The sequence below is a fragment of the Cynoglossus semilaevis genome, chromosome 13, assembly GCF_000523025.1.
Source record: "Cynoglossus semilaevis isolate Cse_v1.0 chromosome 13, Cse_v1.0, whole genome shotgun sequence".
NCBI classification, from domain to species: Eukaryota; Metazoa; Chordata; class Actinopteri; order Pleuronectiformes; family Cynoglossidae; genus Cynoglossus; species Cynoglossus semilaevis.
Genome location: NC_024319.1, coordinates 14,590,288 through 14,609,233, shown reverse-complemented (window position 1 = coordinate 14,609,233; position 18,946 = coordinate 14,590,288). Strand labels below are relative to the sequence as shown.

The following is an 18,946-nucleotide window of genomic DNA, read 5'->3' as shown; positions in this document are numbered from 1 at the left end:
TCGTTCTCTCTCACCACCCTCTGGCTTGCTGCAGACACAGGAAGAGAGAGTGAGGGGGTGAGGGGGTGTTTCGGATATGCATCACAAAGGCTTCCTGCAGTATTGATCCGCAGTAGGTTAAGGCAGTCTATCAGCAAATGTCCCTCTCTCAGGGAAAAACAATGGGAGATTAAAAACACACAGCCTGCCGGGTGGGAGGCTGCTGATGGGCCCTTATCTGGACCCAAAGGTCACTGTGTACCGATATAATCCACTTTCACTTAACAGCTTCATTTAAGGCCCCACATGCAAATTGTGACATTTCAGGGTCTATTTGAAGATAAAGGTTTGTTTTTCTTAAGGCAGGTTTGTTTGGGTTTTTTTTTTCTTTCTCAAACTAACATGAACAACACTGAAGGAGAAAACATTTCATAACACAGTCATATCTAATAAAACGATGGCATTGTCACACTGGCTCTGTCTCAGTTTGTGGGTTGTTGTTATTATAGACCCAATGTCACTTCAGAAATATTAATTATGACTAGTCACTTGTTCATAAATGCCAACACTGACTCCATAATCTGTCTGTAATTCTTCTAATCCACCTCCTTATTCTGATCTTTTCCAGAAGTATATCTTCCTTCTTTAGGTCGTGTTCTACTGCTCTGCCAAGTTCAGCGGAAATCAGTAATCCTGCTCTGAATGTCTAATCTCATCTGGAGCAGTTATGAATCTGACTTAATAAGAAGGAGCAGCAGTATAAAGCGGTGGTTCCCAAAGTGGGGTGCAGGGCCCCTTTGTGGGGCGCAGAAATATTGCAGAGGGAGCTAAGCAAATACAATTTTAAATACATATTTTGTTTTCCTACTGCCACAGTGGGAAAACTGCACTGGTTTGTAGTTACATTTTCAGAGATTAGTGGGGAAGGACTGGACAACAGGTGGCGCTGCAGTAAAGATTTAGAAACCACTGCTATAAAGAAAACCACAGTGAACCCTTGACATGAACAGGTTTTATTTTGACTAAGGAATATTTGTCACATGACACCTTAACTGGTAGAACATTTGAGAGACAGAATACACTTTTTCAATCCTCATTTAAACTGAATGACTAAACTCTTGTCACATCACATTGAACATCTGTCGTTCCACAGAATGAGCTGCTGACTGTTCAGAGAAGAGGTGTAACTTCTAAAATAAACTAACTTCCAGTAAAGGCTTCTCAAATGTTTCTTTAAAATAAACTGTATGGCATGTACGTAGTTAACGTGGGAACAGAACTCCATCGGTGTGAACAGACTCGGAGGTATTTTAGTACTGATCTTTGGGTTCGCTGAATTTGCGTTTTCTCTTTGACGTGGTGGTGGATGGTGTTTCCTGGCTGCTGGGCATGTTGTACTGACAAATCTGAAAACACCAGACGAGACTGTTTATAACTTGAAGTGTTGTTCTGACACCATACTTGTTCAATAATACAAAATACATAAAGTGGAAGCATTTCTGTTTTAACTTAAAGTGTAGTTCATGAAATCATAAAAAAAGGGTTGGGATTCTTGTTCTCACCATTTTGTTGGTCAAAGCTGTTGGTTTGTTGACAGTAACATCTGACTCCTGCATCAAAACAACAACAATTTAAAATGCCATACAATTATTAGATTCATTCATGATCGTTTAATACTTTAATCACCGTTGGAGGCTGTTTAAGAAATGAATAAATAAAGTTAACACAATTAAAGAAAGCTGTGACACTTCCAAATATAACAGATTCACAATTGTCACAGATGTGTGCATGAAGACAGTGTGAAGCGATCTGAGATGGTTAAACCACAGCAGGTTGTTAGCTGTTGACTTTTGAGAGGCTGACTGACCGTGGCAGTTGAAATGACACGTCCACTCCTCATCCTCTTCACATCCACCTCCATGTCAGAGGTCCTCTTCACCAGAGTGCCCACCTAAGAGGAGACATATGGCCTATGATTGTACTGACCTTATGTTCACTTGGAGTGGCTCTCAGCTGTGTGTTTCACAGGCCAACAACTGTTATTGTGAACACGTGTGTGTGCTGACAACAGGCTCTTTTCAAAATGTTTGGAAAAGTTAGAAATAAGAGCTAGACCGATGTCTGCATAAAAACAGAAGAAAAAGCTGAAATGATGGTTGAGCCCACGGTGGGGAAAACGCTCTCTGCAGGCCACGTGACACCAACCTCTGTGACGTCATCCAGGATCTCAGTCTCATTGCAGCTCATCTGTATTTCTGTATCAAGTAAATGCAAGATTAAAGACTTAACTTTCACATTCAGTGAAAAGAAAAACACCGTACGTCATAGTCAGTCAATCAGACTCTAACACTGGCAGTTCCAGCAAACATTTTATTCAACACATTTTAAAGATAAAATATTAGAGACATGTACTCATATATACCTATAAAGAATATAGAATGTTTGTTACTTTAGCCAGAAAATATAATTTGCAATTTGTGATTTCCTTTTCCTGTAACCCAAAGGCTAACATCGCTGTTGTTTTTATGCACATACCGGTGTGTTTGGAGTCTGTGTTATTTGAGGCAGGACCCTCCACGTCTTCAATCATGTGGCTCTATAGATCACAAACAAGTTATCTTTAATGTGGTCAATACTGGCTGACCACAACAACAAACACGCTTACTGATAAACTAGTCTGAATGGCAGCACGACTTACTTGCATGACACTGAGCAGGTTTTTGAATTTGTGTGTTTGACCTTATGGTAAGTGGAGGGCAAACGTGATGAAGTTGACGAGACCTACTCTGAACATCTTCTCCATCATCATAACATCTGATTAGTAGAAGAGCTCAAGTTGCAGCATTTGAAAGGTCAGTGTGATATACCGAATGTGTTCAGTGATTTACTGCGGCCATTGATGGATGTTATAAAAACTGAAGTGGCCCTTGACAGTAAAAGGTTGCCTGGCCCAGATGTGGAGCAGACGTCGTTTGAGTTGACATAATCTGATGTAAACGTGAACATGAATTTGATTATAACGTGATTTATTCCTCTTTACTACAACATGAGTCAAACGCAGGACTGTGGGTGAACAAATCACGGCAGAAATGACTTTGTCCGGCTGCAGTTGTTTGTGTGCTGACCTGTGAAAGGACACTCTCCTCCTCCATCTCCAAAACCCACTCGTCTGTCACTTTTACGCTCTCCTCCACCTTCAGACATCAAGCGAATTACACAGTTAATATTATGTCGACTTACAGCAACTCAAATAAAAAAAGAAGTGTGTGACGCCTATCTCCCATGAATCATTGTGGCTCACCTCCTCCAGTCTGTGTCTCTCTGTTGCCATGTCCATCTTCAGAGTGTGAAACGGAGTTTTGACCTCACCCATGGTCAGTTTCACGGGCTCCATCTCAAACTGCAAAGTGTTGGTGTCAGCCTCTTTGAAGCCCGGTGGCTGATAGTTCTGAGGAGTGACTGTGAGAGGTTCACACAGACAGACAGTCTTTTGTGTGTTATGACTCAGAGATGCTTGACAAAAACATGTTCCTCATGTGTGGACTTTGTGTGTGCTACCGTTGTCGTAGTAGGCCAGCTTCATGTTGAGGAAGATGTTGTCTGGCAGAGGACCCAGGTTCTGCATCAGTGTGTAGAGCTTCCTTACCAGCAGGATGCTGGCCTTCTTGGTGTCACCGCTAGACATTGTTGACATCTTGCTGTGGTAGTTGTTGTTCTTGCTGGTTCAGACAGGAAGCAGGGTTAGAAACAGAGGCCGTGCCAACAACAGCTTTATATTGAAGTTGTGTGGAATGAATGAACAGATGTTGCCTCAAAGAGTGCACTCAGACTGAACAAAACAGGTGGTAAAAGTCCTGTTTACTGGAGAGGCACTAGAGTCTTACGCACTAACTGCCGAGAGACGCTGTAACTACAGCTACAACTGTTTTTAAGTCAGTAACAGATGTTTCCTGGGTTTTTAAGAACAATACATTAAATATGAATCACCTGTGGAACATTTGTTAACTTGTGAACAACATCGACATGTTTTTCTCCAGTGATGCAAAGAAACCTCACATCATAGTGTACTGAATTGTTTTATTTGTACGTAATAATTGTTTTATAAGAAATGCTATTTTTCTTGTTTGATAGTCTCCTTTTCTAAAAACAGGTCTGTTCAATATCTTTGGAGCAAGACCAATCCAAACCTCTCAAAGTCCATCTGAGCGCCCTGTGCAGTGTACTGAATCCTGAACTGGTAAAACTCTGTCACTTTCTAAAACACAAGACCAGATGTCACACAAATGTACAACATCACTTATCACAGCTCCTGCAATCACCTGTATATTATCTTATAATAAAGTGTATTTCTACCTCAGGGTGGTCTTGGTCCGTGTAGATCTAGGGAGAAAAACACTCACACGTCTGGACTGTATATTGTATATTTACTGTGCACATTGCCTCAATTCAAATTCAAATGTGTTTTTTTTACTAAGTCTAACCATCAAATGTGAAAATCAACATTAAAACTTAACAAATAAAATATACTCACGGACAAAAAAACAATCCGGAGCTGAAAACAATATTTTGAAGACATTAGTCATAATGACACACAATGAATAATGTTACATGTCACATCTCATGTGTGCTTGTTGTGTGATCTTCTCGTGACTGTCAAACATGTCTTGACAGATTTATTTGGTCTGGTGTCTGGAAAGCTTTGAATGTGACTCACATATTTTTTCTCTATGGCATCAAAACATCCCTGCATCCTGGAAAATTTTTGAAAAATAGGCATACTAAATCCAAAGTGACATAGAACAGTTAGTCAAATGAGTAAACATAGTGTAATAGATGTCATTGGTGGCATCACAAGATATATCAGCAAAATAAGACAATCTATATATTCTATAAATATAATCAATATAATGAAAAACCAGTTCAGTTATTTCCAACTAAATCTGTGGTTTAAATTTTAAGAGAAATTGAGTTCGAAAACAGGAAAGGGCATATTTTACTGTCTGATTAAAAACTATGTTGAAATATTTACCACAAGACAATCTGACTGGCCCCTGGACAACTGCGCTCTTCTCTGAGAATCATTACTTTTTGATCTGTGGGAGAAAAATGGAGAAAAAAATAACTCTGTGATTATTTTTGAATAGTTACACGATATGCTAATAAATGTATTTTTGCGGAATAGCTAACCATCAATATATTTGTTTCCGTAGGCTTTCTCTGGGAAGAGGCCCCGGAGGTATGTGATGCCTGATACTGAAATTGCCAGGAGTTTCTTTATAACAACCAGAGACTGCTGCTCTGTGAAGACCTGGTTTGGCAACAGTTGAGTGTTCTGTAGAACGAAGCAGATGAATCACAAGTGACGAGAGCAGAGCATATTAATCACAGTTATCATTGACATTACAAACACAAACAGCCAGAAGCTGTTATTTTATAGGCTACACTGTATGTGGGTTTTTTTTCACTGTAAGTCAATTTTTTAAATAAAACATAAGACAACGTTTAGGTTTTATGACCTAATGTTCTGAAACGTTGCCAGATTATCATTTAATGAAAAAAGAAAATGTCTATGACTTATAGACCAGCACCAGTCCCCGGACCAGGGATTTGGGAGCCCCAAACCTTGATGACTGTTAGAGGCTTAATGTAAATACTGAACCACCACATTACTTATGCTTTAAATTACAAATTGTAGATGGCTGTAAAGTCATGATTTCTTGTGACTTTTACCAATAGTCCTATATGAATAACACAGATAACACAATATCATTATGTATCAAGTGTTTGGTATTGCTTTTTTACAATAAAAAGAAAAGGTATTACAATTATCAGGAAACTAGAGTAATATTTTAAATAAGTTGTACCCCACTGGTAATAGGTAATATGAGTTAAATATGTATGCTTCTATTGTCCATAGCTTACTATAACTTTGGCCATTTTTACTAGTGATTTTTTTAGGAATTAATAAAGTTATTAAAATGTGCGTTATGAAACAAAGCAATCTTGAATTTCAATTAGCATGGATCCTGAAAATAACAACGACTTGGTCACATGCTACGTACTGTAGATGCTAATAAAACTTTGATTGATTGGTAACTTAATAATAACTAAAAAAATAAACTGACTACCGATTGTTGATTGTTATTTGTGTCAATTAAAAAATACAATTATAGGCAATGGTATTGTTTTTTACGACAGTTAAGTCATTTTGTGGTTATGTGGATAATTTAAACACAATGTGAGAATACGAGCGTTTAAGAAATATTTACGTTGTCGAGCATTTTATATTACAAATCACATGTTTATAAGTTAAAGAAAATGAATGACCTGTTGTGAAAATAAGAGTTTTTGTCAAACCTCGAAAAAAGTTAGGACCCTTATACGAAAATGGCGCTAGCAGAGCTGTTTTACATCATCAGTAAACTTCGGCCACTTTACCTGAGTTGTTTTCTGACGTTGTACACATGCCATTATTTATAGCACAGAAATCACCAATAATGATCTGTAAAGGCAAATCAGTTCTCCAAATATATCACAAAAGAGCGGTGGACGTGTTGGCACTTTCAACAGTTCGAGCTGACTACAGCTGTTGACTGCTGTTTTTAATTGCCTTATTAATTGTACATTTAAACTGACACCTGCTGCAATTAGCTATAACCCAGATGACAGTAAAATAAAATTATATTCTACTTCGGTAGTTTGAATGTGCTTTAATAAAACCTGTTAACTAACATTCACACTAATTATTGAAAAACACGTCAGCCTAACAAGTAAATGGCAGGTTACTGAATTCTGTTTTAGATCCTCTGAGGAAGACTTGGAAAATAACGACACGGCTGTCACTGAAACAGTTAGGACACAGTTGTAACACTGCTCTTAGCAATATTTTCTTTCAATCTCGAATTTATTAATACGCTGATTGATGATGATTATTATTACATAATTTTAGATGATTTGTCTTGATGCACTGCGGTCCCATATCGGTTCATCCTCAAGCTGTATTCTTTAAAATGATTGGACAGCGACCTGTCTGTTTATACGCTGTCCCTACTTAGAAGACATAGCATTGGCTCGCTGCGATAATATCCTCCCTTATTGGATACTGTATATGTCAATCATAAGCGGGGCTCCATCTGCGATCCACTTACAACAGTGACGTCACATTTGGTTACGCCATTTTTGTTGGGGAGCAGTCGTGTTTCAGAATAGGAGGATTAGGCTGAGGTACAGGTACAGGATAGAGCTCCTTGAATATTCACACTCCATTTGAGTTGTCTGTTTTAACGGGGGCAGTTTCCCTGTCCGCCAGACGTGCACAATGTCGTCAGACAACCTTGACTCGGACACACAGGCAGAATATGAGGACGAAAAGCAGGTGAGTTTGCTCACTGCTGCTCTGGATGTTGTTGGCTAACATGGCTAACGTCAGCTAGCACTGGTAAAGTGTTTGCATATGTCTCACATAAAGAAAAGGGTAAAAACCCAGACACATGAAGAAACGTGAGGAACTGAAACTGTTTTTATTGCTGCTGTCACAACACCCAGAACTCCCCCTGGCAATTTGTTTTGTCTTCTGGCTTGTGTCATTGGCTGACGAGTCCACCCATAGCTCGGGCCTCATTGGTCTGTCCTCTAGAGGTGGAGGGGTGAAGGTTTTGGTGTCCAAAAGCGTTACATATAGGGTTTAATAAATTCAAAGTCACCCAGAAAATATGTGATTTTGCAGCGATGCACGTAGAGAAGCCAACACTGTTATTGTTGTGAGAGGCCTTGTGTTCAGTGTTCTCCTGACTGTGACAGCATCTGCAGCAGACCTCAGTGCTTGATTCCCCATATTTTACAGATGTTAACAACCTTTGCAGCAGGATTATCAGTGTGTTATGATGTTGATAGGTTTAGGTGTATGGGAGAATGAGTATACTTTGCACTTGATTTGTAATATACAGTAAGCAGTTTTTAAAAGAGCTAGTGTTCTCAGACACCAGTTTTATATTTTATTTTATTAAAAAATGAATGAATGAATGCTGTACAGGAAAAGGCAGGAAAAAATTTTCAGTTTAAAATGGCCCAAAAGTGCATTTTTGAAAGGCTTTTATCACCAAAACAAAACATCCGAAACAGGAAGTACACATAGGCGGCGTCAACTTTTTTGACATTTTATTTAGAATTTTGTTTTATTTTATATTGTGCATTGTTGGAATGTGGTAGATAAATATTTTCATAATGTTTTAATTGTTTTATTCATTGTAACATTAATATCAATTTATGCAATTGCAGTGCCTTGATTTTATTCAGGTTTAGTACACAGTCATAGCCATAAATGCAATGGTACTAATAATTGGCATAATAATTTAATTAGGTGTTTTGGTTTTTGGCCTTGGGTTCCTCATTTTCGGATTTGGCCAAGAATTTTAATTTCACTGCATTCCTATTTTACACATTTCATTTTCATGCCTATTCAGTTGATCAACTAGAAGGACAGGTATCTGACAAGTTCTGTTAGCACTTAGACTTCTTGTAAAATAATTCTTGTAAACTTCTTGCTTCATAAAAACTAGAGGGCGTTGTCAAGGCATTGTTTCTCAACCTAGAAAAACATCACCTCATATATGCAATTATTTTCTTGGTATTTAACAGCTTTTCCATTAATGCAAACAAATAATTTTGTATGCCTTAAGATTGCCTATAAAAGGTTTTTCTTGATTGAAGGTCTCAGATTCTTCCTTGTATTTTAGTTTGGACTTTGCAGCCATGACCGTTGTATTAGAGACTGCATTAAAGATTCCTCTTGCTGTCACTTTTCTTTTTCTTGCTTATTTTCTCCTTGCATTACCTCTTTAAAACCCTTTGCCCAAGTACTGTCAAACTTAACAATTTCATTTGTATTTAATTATAATTATTCTGTTTTTCCTTGAACATTTAAAAAGATATTAGGGGTTAATTTCAAAAAAGTTTCTGTGCAAAAGTAAAGGTTGCTTATGACAGTTTGTTTTTCACTTCTACAGGACTCACAGGAAAAGAATGCAAACCCAGTGAAGGCGGAGGAGGCCAAGCTAAAGGCCAAGTACCCTGGCTTGGGCCAGAAGCCCGGTGGCTCAGACTTCCTCATGAAGAGACTACAGAAAGGGGTAGGAGACAGTTGAAAGAAGCAGTTATGTCTGAATAAAATTGTACTGGTTGTAGAGGCATGTAAATTCAAAATTAATGTAGCTTAAAATAAATGGATCTAGGCAAAAAAAGATTATTTTGAGCAATATGAATGAGATAGAGAAAGTTACAACAGAGAAAGCTGCATATAGAACAGCCTAAACTCAGGTGTTTAAACAGGATGTGACTGTCTTTGTTAACACTGTGACAGTAACAAGCCAGTTTGATTGCAGTATATTTATATTCAGGGTGCAGTTATTCTCAGCTGTTTAATTACGTCTGACAACAAGTCTCTACCAAACAGAGACAGTAATGACTGTCAGAGAAGAGTGACATCACTATTTGTTTTAGACCAAAGGTCCTAAACCTTTTTTGTACCAAAAACTGTTTTAATATAATACAATTTTCTCACAGCTAACACAGTTGTCAAGGTGTCGCAAAAAACATAAAACAATTAAATGATAGGATTTTAAGACAGAATAAGAAGCATAAAAGTAGAATTCAACACAATGTGAAATTCCTCATACAATTCTGACAGTTGTCCTTTATTAAAAACATGTAATAAGTAGAACTATAAATGCTACTTCTTATTAATTTATGTTTGAACCAAAGGCTGGTCTCTGGAAACACAGTATATTCACTTATATTCACTTTGATTTATTTGCCTCCTGTTGGTCTTTCCCTTAAAATAACAAAAAAGTATAACATTAAAATATTTAAAAATATTGAATACAATGCATATACAAATATTTATAACTTGCAAAAAATACAAAAGATTATACCAGTTATCATGATGAATGATGAACACTAAAAGATTAACACTAAAAAAGTTAGATTTTTTTTTCACCAATTGTATTTTCTCCTATTTACATGCACTGTTGGCAGAAAGATCTTTTATGGCAGGGGTTAGTCATTTGGTACCAGGCTACAGCGAAAGCTGCAGTCCACGGTGTCTCAGATTTGCATTTGCGTTTGTCAAACCAAACCTGCAGATTATTATACTCTTGGTGCTCATGACAACAGCTCTGTAACTTAAATTTGCTCAGGTCCTGGTTGACCTGATGCCTGTTCAGAGCTTCACCATCTTCATTTAATGGAGAAAAAACTAGAAACTGGTAGTATTACTGGTTGCACTGCACAGTAATAATGAGATGCTTTAAAGGAATGTTCTTTTGAGGCCTGAATAATGGATCACCAACATGCTAAAATACAGTTGTAGGCTGACTCATTTGTTTTCATTTTCTATTTTTGTACAAGGTAGAGTTTTCTGATTCAGGTGCTGTTTGTTTTGTACTCAGCTGAGTTAAGGTCAAACACTGACCATAAAAAACACAAAACACAGCTGTTGACTGCATACCTTACATTTCCATTATGGGTTTATCATGCAGATCACTGACCCAAGGCAGACCTCATAGTAACATGTTTTATTGCAGAAATATTTCAATCTTCGGAAACATGAAAACCTCATGTTTCTGTGGTGAGGCTCCATATTGTCGTACATTCACTGATCCTTTCACGGCTGCGTTAAAGAACTGCAGAGGGGAAAATAATTCCTCTACCAGCTCGGTGTCAGCAGACCAGAATGTCAATGCAGCCACATCCATAACATGTGAATTACAGCAGCCTATTTGATGGATTGTTTTTATTTGTAATTTGTACAGCAGGACAAATCATACAGGAATATCACACTCTCTCACTTTTCCCTTAACTGGAGAAACTGTTGCTCACTCCACCTACACATTCTCTATATATGCTTGGGAGAACTTCCACCTCTGGAGACTGCTGAGAGTCATTCTGGGAAATCAGTGACTGGAAGTAGGTGTAGCCGAGGCAGGTGGATGGCAAAGCCAAAGATTAAATTGCAGTGCTTCATCATGAGCTAAGTCCCAAAATGAAACTCATCAGAGAATGATGATATCAAACAGTTACAGGTTCTTAAAGTGGACTTTCTACTTTTTGAGATAGAATCAGCACAATGTTCTCAACTTGACTATTCTCTCAAAAGTTAGAAACAGTCAAATAGTAGATGCAACTTTTTGTGATATATTTATCGTGAGTCCACTATTTGTATTTGCATGTCTTTCAAACAGTCAACTAGTATATTGACCAACGAGGGAGTTTCTAATCTGCAGCACTTAGGGTTCCACTGAACCACGTCTCTATCAAGCTTACGTCGGTGTAGCAGTCCCTGGTACCATTAGATTAAATGTAAGGACCAAGATAAGCTTTTGTTGAAGAGCTACTTTAAGGGTGCAAGGAGGGCTGAGGAATATTATAATGCAGTGTCTAAATAGGGGTTCACATTTTTATTTTCAGACAGGTTAAACCAGTTACTAAAGCACTGAAAGAGTTGCATTGTTCCATTTCAAGTTTCTACATAATGCAAAATATTCTCTTTTCACAGTCTTGTTTTAACAAAAAAAAAAACTTCTAAGGAAAAGGACAAAAAATGCAAACAAATATGATTCAACTGCCAAAAGGACTGTATATGTGTGTGTGTGTGTGTTTGAGGACTTGAAAGCTCTCCTTTGAAAGTCATTATATATTATCTAAACATGCAAACCCAACATTCAAATTTTACGACCGTTGGGGTTTTTGTGTACATGCTGTACAGGAGTAAAACATGCACCTTTCCCTTTTTTTCCTAAACAGCAAAAGTACTTCGACTCGGGCGATTACAACATGGCCAAAGCAAAGATGAAGAACAAGCAGCTTCCTGTGGCAGGGCCCGACAAAAACCTGGTGACCGGTGACCACATTCCCACGCCCCAGGATCTGCCACAGAGAAAATCCTCCTTGGTCACCAGTAAATTAGCTGGCTAGCCTCTATCACATCAGGGCTCCCAGGAAAGTTCTCTCCTCAACTTCACCCACGTCCCCTAACACGTCACCCCTTTTCCCCTCCCTTTTCTGTCTTCCCTTTTCATCCCTGGGCACCACTGGCTTTTACATATCGGGCAGAGTTGTATAAGTTAAAACTCCATTTGCTTGTATGTAGTTGGGGCAGGGTAGAAGGGAGGGAGGGAGAGAGCGGGATGGAGGTGCTTGCAACCTACGAGTTTGCAGTCTTCTCTGGCTTCCCACCACGCACAGCTCTGCCCCCTCTGTGCACTCTGCCCTGCCGCCTCCCTTATGTCTTGGTTTTTTCTGTGTTCCAAGATGCATCACAGTAGGTGTGTGTCATCAGGCAGGGGTTGGGTGAGTTAATGCACTTTGTATTCTGTACAGTATATTTTAGTCTGTCTCTTCTTTTTTGCATCCTTATCAACACCAAAATAATGTAAATGTAAAGGAGATTGGAACCATGGCCGCAGCGTGTTCTTTGATACACATTTTCCCTTTCTCTGCCGGTGGCCTGCTGCTACAGCAGGTGTTGGAGGACTGTGTGAATAATTGCTTGCATACCAAATGTGCCAAGGCAGCTCCTAGTTAAAGAGTTGGTAAATAGAGGCTTCCTTGTGTCTCATCCTGCATTTTACCCCTTGTCGAACAAAACTAGAGGTCACCTGCTACAGCTCATCCAAAAAGGGATTTTTCTATCTCTGCATCTTTTGCTTTAATGCTACCCCCCCCCCCTTTGTTCCTGTTCTTTCTCAATATGCTGCATGATTGTAACATGTAACTAAAGAAATCGACACGTTTTTCTTACAGGAGTGGTGCGTCTGCTTAGTAATAGGATGCACCGAGACAAACACACTGCGCCCTGAAATGTCCAAACTCTAACTTCATTCCTTTTCTTATTGCTGCCCAGACAATCTAAGTACAATTACTCATGTTCACAGCCCAAGGGCAACAGCCAGATGTGTATCTGCTTGCATTATTTTTAAAGACTGGGTTTCCCTTGCCATTTGGTGACATCAGTCCTATTTTTGTTCTTATTGTGTTGCAACAAGGTGTGTGTTTACCAATGGCCTACAAGATTTGTTGTAGAGGTAGGAGGGGGTTGAAGTGCCCTGCATAGAGTAATATGCCTCTTTAAGTAATACTCCCAACAAGCATGTAATTTGAGATAAGCTAAACCCCTTTTTTTTTTTTTTTAAAGAAGTGGACCTGCTACAATGCTTCAAACAAATGGTAATGCTCACTTACACTGCAGTGGTCCAGCTCAGATGCACATGTAATGTGTCTTGTACCATCTAATCATATACATATGATTATATATAAAGTATTGAGACATNTATTGCTTCTACCTCCGTCACTGCCATGGCTGCAAAATATTTTGTCTTCTCTCAAATTGATGCACACCACAGACTGAATCGTGTCGGAGGCGGTAGAAGACGACAGCTGTCGGCTCATGCCACAGCGACGTCACTGCAAGCCTAAAGTGGGACATTTGCATGCTTGCAGTATGCGCTTATTCTCAAAACTTGGCAAAGCTATGGGATTGTATAACACAGTGCAGGGGCTGTGTGCCACCTGTCATTGTGGTTTATCCATTTAAACAGGTAACTATAGCAAACGCAAAAGACAATAGAATTATAATGCACAGCGTCTATCCACATGTTCGACTCCCTAAAAAATCTGGACACTGCATTTTGCTGAGAATCAACCTCCTTGTAAAATATTGCTTCAGGGAAACTTCACAAAGGCACACCCCATGTAGAATAAGCAGTAGAACGCATGTACCATCACATCCTCAGCCTTGTCTGATTTTCACAGAGATTTTAAACGTGTCAAAATGGGCGAAAGAAGTCTGTGTGTGCGTCCGTGTGTGTGCGTGCAGGGCTTTCCCTGTTTCAGACATTGTAAATATTATTAATCAGGACGGAATTTCATGTTTTTCCCTCTACCTGCTGCTTCACTCTTGTCGATGCCTGTGCTTATCTAATGGTTCCTCTCCTTTCAGTTTTACACTATACTTCTGCTGTATCTCAATAGCAGAGGCTTTGTGAATCTTTAACATATGAATATATGTGTAAATGCTGCTGATTCATTCTAAGACAAATGGACGAGATGATGCCCTGTGGAGACACCTGTCCTCTTTGTTACACTCATTGCTTAACAACATAAGTATCTCTTTTGGCTTCTCTGACCGTTTTATTTAGTTTGTGGTAAACTTAAGTGCAAATTCAGTGAGAAACTTAAAAAAAAGTGTTTAGTTGAAACTAATGCAACTTTTGGTAGGGGAGTTGGGGAAAGGTGGAAAAAAGTGTGGGCGGCTTTGATTGACAACAACAGGTCATATGTGTGGGTGAATAAAGCCCGATCTATACTCCTTTGCAGCATAACACTTTTGAAATGCGAACATTAAAAATTATGTTGTTAGAGATAAACGTGTCACCAAGTGTGCTGTTTCACTTGTCATGTTTGATTTGAAATGAAAACTGGTGCGTCTGATACGCTAGTGCAGTTGAACTGAAAGAGAACTCCACTCTGAACACTTAACAAGCAGACAACCCCCCCCCCCAAAAAAAAAGGTGGTGGTGGTCTGCATAACACATTGATATATTTGGATTAATATGTACACATCATATAAACCAAAGACCATTAGTCTAATCTGAAGACTAGAAAAACACCATGAACATTACTCTAAAAGTATCATGAGACTGATAATTTCAGTCAGATGGAGTGGTGATGGACTGGTTCAAAATCCTACATAAACAAGTTGAAGTTCTCAACAGTGTACAGGAGTTCTTCAGCACTACTTGGCTTGGCTCATAACTGCAGTTCAGTGAGAAAACAGCAGGGTATGTTTGAAATCCAACACAGGGTATCTCGTTCAGCTTTGATTAAAAAATGTGCCAGAATGTATAAAATATAAATAATGACAGGTTGTGTGCTCTGAAGTTCTTTTGTGCTGCTTTTTAATCATTGTCTGTGTTTTTGTCTTGCAATTTTGTTTGTTTTTTTTTTCTCTTTTTTTCTGTTATATTAATGCATTGTTACTAATTTTCATCCTGGCCTGTGATAACTGCAGGGAAACAGAGGCACCTCTTGCTTCCAAGAAAAATAAAGGGTTTACATTCTGTATATGTAAAAAAAAAAAGAAAGAAAAAAATGACTGGATATGACAGAAGAAGCTTTTAAGAATTCAGAAAGTACTTGGAATGTTTTGTTTGTGTGGAAGTAGGTGAACAGATTTTTGTCAGTATTTGAAATAAACTTTTACATGAATAACGTGCTTGCTGTTGTTATTGTCATACCAGAACCATGTGTATTGTACGTGACCAAGTGGATGTACCGCAAGGGGGCAGCAGCGATATTTATATTCTACTTGTGGCACGTAGTTCACGGAGCTTTATTGCTCAATTTCATGAAGCTTAACACTGAGCTTGTCAACAACCGTGGTTCTATTAAGTCAAAGATCATATACACAAATTACTCGACTGTCATTTATTAATGCCTATTGTTGCAGTAAATAAATTGACAGATTTTTCGCCAATTTATAGTTAGAAAGAGAAACGAAAAGATAAAGAGCAGTTACGCATATCTTACTGCCGTCATACGTGTGAAACCGACTGTGTTTATTTGTCAATTGTGTGTTTTGTTTCGTTCAGTTATAATGAATGTTTTTTTTAATTTTATTCGGTTATGAATAAAATACTTGACTGATGAATGACGCATGGCTTTACGGATGAAATGACCTTTTAAAATAATAATGTATACTAGACGCAAATGAAACAAGAAACGCTAACTAAACATGTAAAACTGGTGTCCAAGTATTTTATGATTATAAAATAATCTTATCTGTGCTTGTGATGAGCATATTTTAAACAGTTCGTCATACTATAATAGTGAATATAGTAATGGTGTAATAATGTACATTTTTTTACTATTTAAATACATAAAACGCATGCCGTATATTCTACGTAATACATAAAATATATATTTATACATATCCCGTATTTCATTTCAATCTTCAATGCTTATGTAAACATATTGAAAATATTTCAATTTCAGTCAAACGCTCCTTCCGCTTCCTGAACAACATTTTGTGACGTAGCAAAGCCAGCTTAAAAGACACACTTCACTTCCGCTCGACCGTTGCAGTCTACACTCAACCGAGCAATGAGCAATTGATTCTGAACATGAAAGGTTTGTGTTGTTCCGCAAGGTAGTCTTTCGAAACTTCCAACCTACAAATTTAACATATAAGGAGAACGCAAGCAACAAGAAGAAGAAACCTCCAAAGCAATCGTGCAAGGATGAATATTATAAAGAACAACCAAGCTAAGTTGAACGTTGCCACCGGAGTCCTAGGCTGTTTCATCGTCCCTCAAAATGGAGTCGTTAATGGAACCATGCACTATGGCACTGGAAACTCCACGCCTATAGCCTTAGCGTCTTCGCTGTCAACCCACAACGACTCAATGAGTTCTGTCACCGAAACCCAAAGGCGACCCAAGGACCTCCAGGTTAACACGGCAAACGGACATGCCAGAAAGAGCCACTGTGAGGTGGACGAAGGCTCTGAGCCGTGCACGCCGGAGCCACACTCGGAAGCAGAACTCGATGTCTCCCAGGCCGGGGACGAGGTGCTGGATACCGATACCAAGGAACTTATTTTTCAGTTCTACAGAGACTTTACAACTCATTCTCCGTCGAAATGGGGCGAACGCAAAGCGCTTACGACGATGAAAAGAGTCGTGGACGACGTTTTGGAGAAACACAGATATGCATACAATGGTGAGTAACAACTGTTTTCTGTTCACTTGTGCTAGTGCTTGCCCAATACTCTCTTGAAGAACCACCGTTAAAATGTATTTTTCGAATAATTTAAAAACTTTTTAACCTTTGTAAATAGTTTTCTTGTATTACTTAGTGTTTGGGACAACCGTTGAAACGGTTAGAGCGACATTTTTAAACAACTCAAACACCGCCAAAACGGTTGTTACGACGAATCGGAACTGTGAAGTGCTTCAGTTTCAGCTGGTTTAAATGACCTTTGCCAACCGTTAGAAGGTATTGCTATTATTATACTCACGAATGATGTTTAGATATGAACCTTTTCCAGCAGTTTATAGCTTTGCACAATGTCTCAAGTCTGCATTTATTTCTGATTCGTCATCCCTATATTCACATTAGGGTGTATTCTGTTTATGACACAAGTCGTACCTGATTTTTTTTTTTCTTAAATTGTTTTTGTTTTTCCTCTACAGGTATGATCAACAAACTTTCATTAGAAAACAGACAGGGTGATTTGACTTTCATCAGCTCTGTTGCCAAAAGCCTGTTTGGAGATGGTACCACAAACTGGGGTCGGATCACCAGCCTGGTGGCCTTTGGGGCAGTTGTGTGTCAGCACCTAAAGGAGTGTGGTCAAGAGAACTCAACAGAGCTAGTAGGAAGAGAGATCTCCTCGTACCTGCTGTCTTACCAGAGAGATTGGCTATTGAAAAACAACTCTTGGGTAAGTTGTGATTAATAAATGGGTGACACAGTACAGCAGTGGACAAATGTGGTTGCATAACTGTTGTCATTGCACAATAATCTGTGCTAATCTGAATTTTTTTTTTAAATATTTTGAATCAGGATGGCTTTGTAGAGTTCTTCAGAGTAGAAGACCCAGAGGCAACCATGAGGAACACCCTCCTTGGTCTTTTTGGAGTTGCTGGACTCGGGGCAACACTGGCCCTGTTGATCAGGTGAATTTGGACACTTTTGAGGCTAGTTGACAAATGCTGGATGCTTCTTCTCCTCATACCAGTTGTCCCTTGTGTTATGGACATGAAGATGGAAATGAAAGCTTAAACGACTTGAGCTTTAGCAGGATGATCACACCAGTGGTGACCTAATTTGGCTACCTTCTACACACCCTCAAAAAGAGAACTTTCTTTTCAGCAATCAACCATCAACCAATTAGGTTTTATTCTAACTTACAAAGATTTTATTTTTGTAATGGATGTAAAATTATTCTATGCAAACATAATTGGTAATGGGATTTTCAGTTTTTTTTTTTTTTTTTCTTTCTTTTTTTTTTGGCAACCTTTTTTTTTCCACTTGATTCTCTGTGATGTTTACATGTTCCAGATAAACATTTCCTTGGCAGTGGGTGTTAGCCTCGGTCTAAACAGAAAGGAAAGAGCCTCATTTTTCCATGTCGTGCAGCCATGACGCCTATTTCCATAGAGCGCTTTCATAGCCCCTGGATCATTTGTTTGGAGGCTTGGAGCACGGATGTAGCTCTGTTTCCTTGTTGGGAAAATGTTGGATATGCACTAGGAGACAAAAGCAACCACATGCTGGACTGTGGCTGTTGAACAGCCTGGAACATTTGAGTCTGTTTGAAAGAAGCAAACAAAGACTGTGAAGTGTTAAGACTGCAGATTGGGCTGTCGGACTGCACCAAAGCTGACAGAAAGCAGTCAGTGATTATTAGTTCAGATCCAGATGTAAGCTAACATATCTGTATAGATTGATTCAATAAAAAACAGAACGATTGTAAACTTGACTTAAATTTCTAATACTCCTTTTAAGGATTTCTTTTTCTTCACAGAAGAGATCTGATCTTCTGTCCTCTGTACTGCTTTTGTTGTATTGAAACAAAAACCTTTGCACTAAACCTTTCTCACATTTCTCCACTTGTCACTGTTAGATGTTTATTCACACCACAAACCAAGTGTGTGTGTAATGGTTTTTCATTTCCTAGAAGTAAGATGCATTTGCACCGCTATCCTGCAGGCAGATTCTTGACTGCATCCGCCTTGTCGTTGCTATGGCAGTGTGCTGACGATTTGCAAGTTCTGGTGCACAACTATGCTGTAAAACAGCATAATTTAGGTTGTGAAACAAGGGTAACAAGCAGTTCACAACATCCTTAAATTGCATAAGATCAAGTTCCTCGATTGTAACATTTCGATTCTTAAAAGCAGATCTAAAT

The 18,946-nt window shown here is 38.7% G+C and overlaps 3 protein-coding genes across 6 annotated transcripts; 2 read left to right on the top strand and 1 right to left on the bottom strand.

The window, feature by feature from the left end:
• Positions 1-980: 980 nt before the first annotated feature.
• hormad1 (HORMA domain containing 1) lies at positions 981-6,952 on the bottom strand. Of its 4 annotated transcripts, none has more exons than XM_017037606.2 (15): positions 6,919-6,952; positions 5,167-5,311; positions 5,009-5,072; positions 4,694-4,757; positions 4,511-4,531; positions 4,333-4,359; positions 4,167-4,234; positions 3,538-3,698; positions 3,281-3,438; positions 3,105-3,173; positions 2,515-2,575; positions 2,185-2,234; positions 1,847-1,930; positions 1,542-1,589; positions 981-1,385 (listed from the first exon to the last, which is right to left on the bottom strand). In XM_017037606.2, exons 3-15 carry the CDS (start codon positions 5,059-5,061, stop codon positions 1,290-1,292), a joined length of 960 nt encoding a protein of 319 aa, XP_016893095.1. In that variant the 5' UTR covers positions 5,062-5,072; positions 5,167-5,311; positions 6,919-6,952; the 3' UTR covers positions 981-1,289. The 4 variants fall into 4 exon arrangements, with proteins under 4 accessions (XP_016893095.1, XP_008322037.1, XP_008322038.1 ...); XM_008323815.3 differs by lacking the exon at positions 6,919-6,952 and adding an exon at positions 6,418-6,877; XM_008323816.3 differs by lacking the exon at positions 6,919-6,952 and adding an exon at positions 6,418-6,876 and having other exon boundaries at positions 4,694-4,730.
• A 191-nt stretch (positions 6,953-7,143) lies between these two features.
• ensab (endosulfine alpha b) lies at positions 7,144-12,653 on the top strand. The gene is made up of 3 exons (XM_008323817.3): positions 7,144-7,354; positions 8,985-9,107; positions 11,779-12,653. The coding sequence occupies exons 1-3, from the start codon at positions 7,298-7,300 to the stop codon at positions 11,947-11,949; spliced, it is 351 nt and encodes a 116-aa protein (XP_008322039.1). The 5' UTR covers positions 7,144-7,297; the 3' UTR covers positions 11,950-12,653.
• A 3,442-nt stretch (positions 12,654-16,095) lies between these two features.
• On the top strand, positions 16,096-18,643 carry mcl1b (MCL1 apoptosis regulator, BCL2 family member b). The gene is made up of 3 exons (XM_008323818.3): positions 16,096-16,752; positions 17,226-17,476; positions 17,599-18,643. The coding sequence occupies exons 1-3, from the start codon at positions 16,272-16,274 to the stop codon at positions 17,713-17,715; spliced, it is 849 nt and encodes a 282-aa protein (XP_008322040.1). The 5' UTR covers positions 16,096-16,271; the 3' UTR covers positions 17,716-18,643.
• The last annotated feature ends 303 nt before the right edge of the window (positions 18,644-18,946 follow it).